The following is a 3,672-nucleotide window of genomic DNA, read 5'->3' on the forward strand; positions in this document are numbered from 1 at the left end:
TTATGTGAAGTCCTTGGAAACGGCCTCGATGAAGTTCGGAGCCGACATGAGGATGGTGAAGGTGCAGATGATGGAGAAGAGGGAGAAGGCCACCAGGCACAGGCGATCCACCACCGCCGCCGCAAACTTCCACTCGCTGCAGACGGCCTCGCCCTCGTCCTGCTCCCGGAAGCGCCGGGCGATGTACTGGACCTCCTCCAGGATCCGGGAGATTTCCGGAACTTGCTCCAGCAGCAAAGTCCGCGCCTGATCCGAGTGGATGTCGTGCGGGGATGAGCCGTTGGTGTGTCCGCCGCCGCCGCCGCCGCACACCACGACGCCGGAGTCGGTGCTGGGTGGGAAGGCGGCGTTGTCCATGCCCATGGAATGGTAGCCGAAGTACAGGTTCATGTTCCCGTTGGTGGTGGTGCTGGTGCTGGTCTGGGTGGAGGCTTGTCCCGGTATAGCACTCATCTGGATGCTGCTGGTGCTGGTGTGGTGCGGGGGCGCGTGGGAATACTTGTAGGCGCCGGTCGGGTTGCTGATCGGACATGCGGTCGACTTGCTTTCCTCCCCGGGCTTCTTCATGCGGAGGAACCAGGCGCACCAGTTGAGGAGGATGACCCGGACCTGCAGGGGTGGAGGGCGGAGGAGGGACGTGAGGCAAGACAGGAAGGAAGTGGTGGAACATGGAAGCGGTGGAGATGACGTTCTCGTGCTTAATCGTCACGCGCATCGGGTGGCAGGTCTCACCGCAGACAGTTTTTCAATTCCATTCAATGTTCAACTCTCTTTGTGCTTCCTTCTACAATCTACTAAAGGAAATAGAAAATGGAGCACGCGGTGATGTCTGGAACCACGGGAGCCAAATTACTTCAATTACTCGGGTTTTTGAAAGGAAAAAGCAACTGAGTACAGAATAATGATGGCCTTTTGAAAACGGCCATTTCCTTCTGATTACATACAGCTGTGCTTTGAAGAACTCCTGCAGCGTTTCTGGAAGCACAGATTGGTACGACCGCGGGGCTCTAAGGAGCTACAGGAGGAAGGACTGTGCAATAACAGTTCCTCCGGCAATGTGACTTGTGCAATTCTGTACATACTGTATACATTTCTGACCCCAAGCCATAGGGGGACACCCATAAGAGTTTCTAATGAAGATAGAGGTGGCGTAGTTAAAGAATGTGCACATCTGCATTCCACAAATACTTGCTGCTGTAGAAGGAACAAATCACGACGGATTACATGGGAGCAGAGATTATCCGACAAAGAGCCCTTTTGTGAAAATGTTGATTATAATGCATTCTGGTGACGGCCGCAGGGGCTTCAAGTCCAATGGGCAATCCAAAGTGGATTGTATGTGTGATTGTGTGTGTGTGTGTGTGTGTGTGTGTGTGTGTGTGTGTGTGTGTGTGTGTGTGTGTGTGTGTGTGTGTGTGTGTGTGTGTGTGTGTGTGTGTGTGTGTGTGTGTGTGTGTGTGTGTGAGGCGTGTGTGTGAGCTTCTGCTGACACACACTGTGATACAGTCCGGTGCTTGCAATTCAAACCGCCGTCTGTCTGGGAGAACTGGACCCTGGAATTAGGTTTGATGGTGTTGATATTTTCAAGATCCAGGGTTGCCGCGAGCTCAGCTTTTACAGATTTCTCAAAGGTTGCTTTGGTATAGCTACACCCAAGCCAAACACGTCCAGATATGCAGTTTCCAACACCCGATCCCAAATGCAATGGTTCACAGTATGTGACGGACGACTAAAGAGTGTGTTGACCTACCCATTTTGGCATCTTGCCTCCGTTGGGGTCATGGTGGTGGAACTGCAGCACCAGGACGGTGACCACGACAGACAGGCCCACGATCATCATGGTGCTCGCGAAGTACTGGGCTGGATCGGAAAACAGGACACAGGCGCTCCTTCATTTTGCCTCATCTACGCTGGGCCATGCTGACGCCACCCAAACAATGATATCCCCAACTTCAGTTGCTCGGAAAAAGCAACACAGATCTACACACCAAATCCCGTGTTTTCTCAGATGGCTTTAATTGCTGTAAGTTGCATTTCTGTTCTGTCGAATGAGGCAGTTCAGTCCGTCAGTTGCTTTGTTAGTCACCGGGGGAACACTGGTGCCAGTCAACAAGCCTCAGGTGGTGGCACCAGAGTCACAGAGGGTGACTAACAACAACAACTGTCCCCATGTACTGTCACCAGCCTTCCAGAGCGGAGACACACACCCGTTCGGAGGCATCGAAAGGAATCGCGGAATCACACGCGAGCGCTCGCACGGAGAAACACAGATGCGCTCTCTCTCTCTCTCTCTCTCTCTCTCTCTTTTCTGTCGTGACAACGCGGCGGACTCAGCAAAGCCGTCTGAAAATGCCGGAACAGGTCAAATCTCAGTTTGTCTTGAAATGCCGAGATATTATTAGAACTCAGTGAATGAAGTCACCACATGAACTTGTGGCTTGATAAGCGTTTGATTCCGTGTCGCGTCCTTATTCGTCCTTATTGGCGTGTTCCGCTCCGCCTGCGTGGCGCTGATGCGTCCGTCCTCATGAAGCCCTTTTCCAATCACGTTTTTTTAAGGCCCCTGAGCCGCAAAATGGTCCCGACCGACATCTCCGCCCCTCCTCCACGCCTCGCTTTGCATGTCTTTCCTTATCAGCTCTCCCTCCTCCTATCAGTACGGCTCTGTATGACGGTAACGCCTTTCTCTGTCTGTCTGTCTGTCTGTCTGTCTGTCTGTCTGTCTGTCTGTCTGTCTGTCAGTAGAAAGTAACATGTGATCTTATCAGGTCAGGCCAATCAACCTCACCTACAGCAAAACTTCTACTCTTATCAGAGAAATCCCCCGTCTCACATACACACCTGCTCTCACAGAAGGAGTTAGAGATGTCATTTTGGCGGCAACCTCCATGTTCAATAAGTGAAGACAGATAGGAGAATCTTGTTCTTGATGTGGGTCTACAGTGTGTGTGTGTGTGTGTGTGTGTGTGTGTGTGTGTGTGTGTGTGTGTGTGTGTGTGTGTGTGTGTGTGTGTGTGTGTGTGTGTGTGTGTGTGTGTGTGTGTGTGTGTGTGTGTGTGTGTGTGGGTCACCCTACTGCATCTGTAGCTCGAAGGTGCGCTGCTGCAATCCGCCTGAGGTCTGTGTGCAAGTCCGTGGAAGTCTTTAAGATTCTGAACCCACACCGCCTCTGCGTCTGCCTGGTAATTGATTCTTTCCCATCCCTGCCAACCCCCACCCCCAAACTATCTGTCTGTCTGACAGCGTACTGACAGTTAATAAGAAAAGCATCCACATAGAACCAGTAACCTGGAAGGGCTCTCCCACCTCCCGGCACCTCATCCTATGTAAACCGCTCGTTTGTGGTTCTGCATGGGTATGCACATGTACCCTATGGCCACGCATTTGGGGACTCTGGTAATTTAGAGAATACTCATCCCACGACCCATTATCCATTGGAATTCCTAGGATAGGAAAGTATCAATACCACCCAACTCATTTATCCGACCCTTTCATAAGACTGGACCCACCTTTAAAACCGAGCGCCAAACACCATCTGTCTACACATCAAACTGTTGGTCGGGTCTCACACATGTTAAAGGCGCAGCGCATAGGAGTTTGCGGCATCTAGCGGTGAGGGGCGCTCCACATTTATAAATCAACAAGAAACTGACGTGGCGATATACACATTGA

The 3,672-nt window shown here is 51.7% G+C and overlaps 1 protein-coding gene across 1 annotated transcript in view; it reads right to left on the minus strand.

Moving 5' to 3' along the window:
• chrna8 (cholinergic receptor, nicotinic, alpha 8) overlaps nucleotides 1-3,672 on the minus strand; it is a gene marked incomplete at both ends in the record, with an annotated part of 35,321 nt that continues 31,649 nt past the window's right edge. The window contains 2 exons of the mRNA XM_079998927.1: nucleotides 1-609; nucleotides 1,751-1,860. Of these exons, the coding sequence (XP_079855053.1) occupies nucleotides 1-609; nucleotides 1,751-1,860 (719 nt within the window). The remainder of the gene's footprint in view (nucleotides 610-1,750; nucleotides 1,861-3,672) is intronic.

Source organism: Zeus faber, assembly GCF_960531495.2.
Source record: "Zeus faber genome assembly, chromosome: 4".
Classification (NCBI taxonomy): Eukaryota; Metazoa; Chordata; class Actinopteri; order Zeiformes; family Zeidae; genus Zeus; species Zeus faber.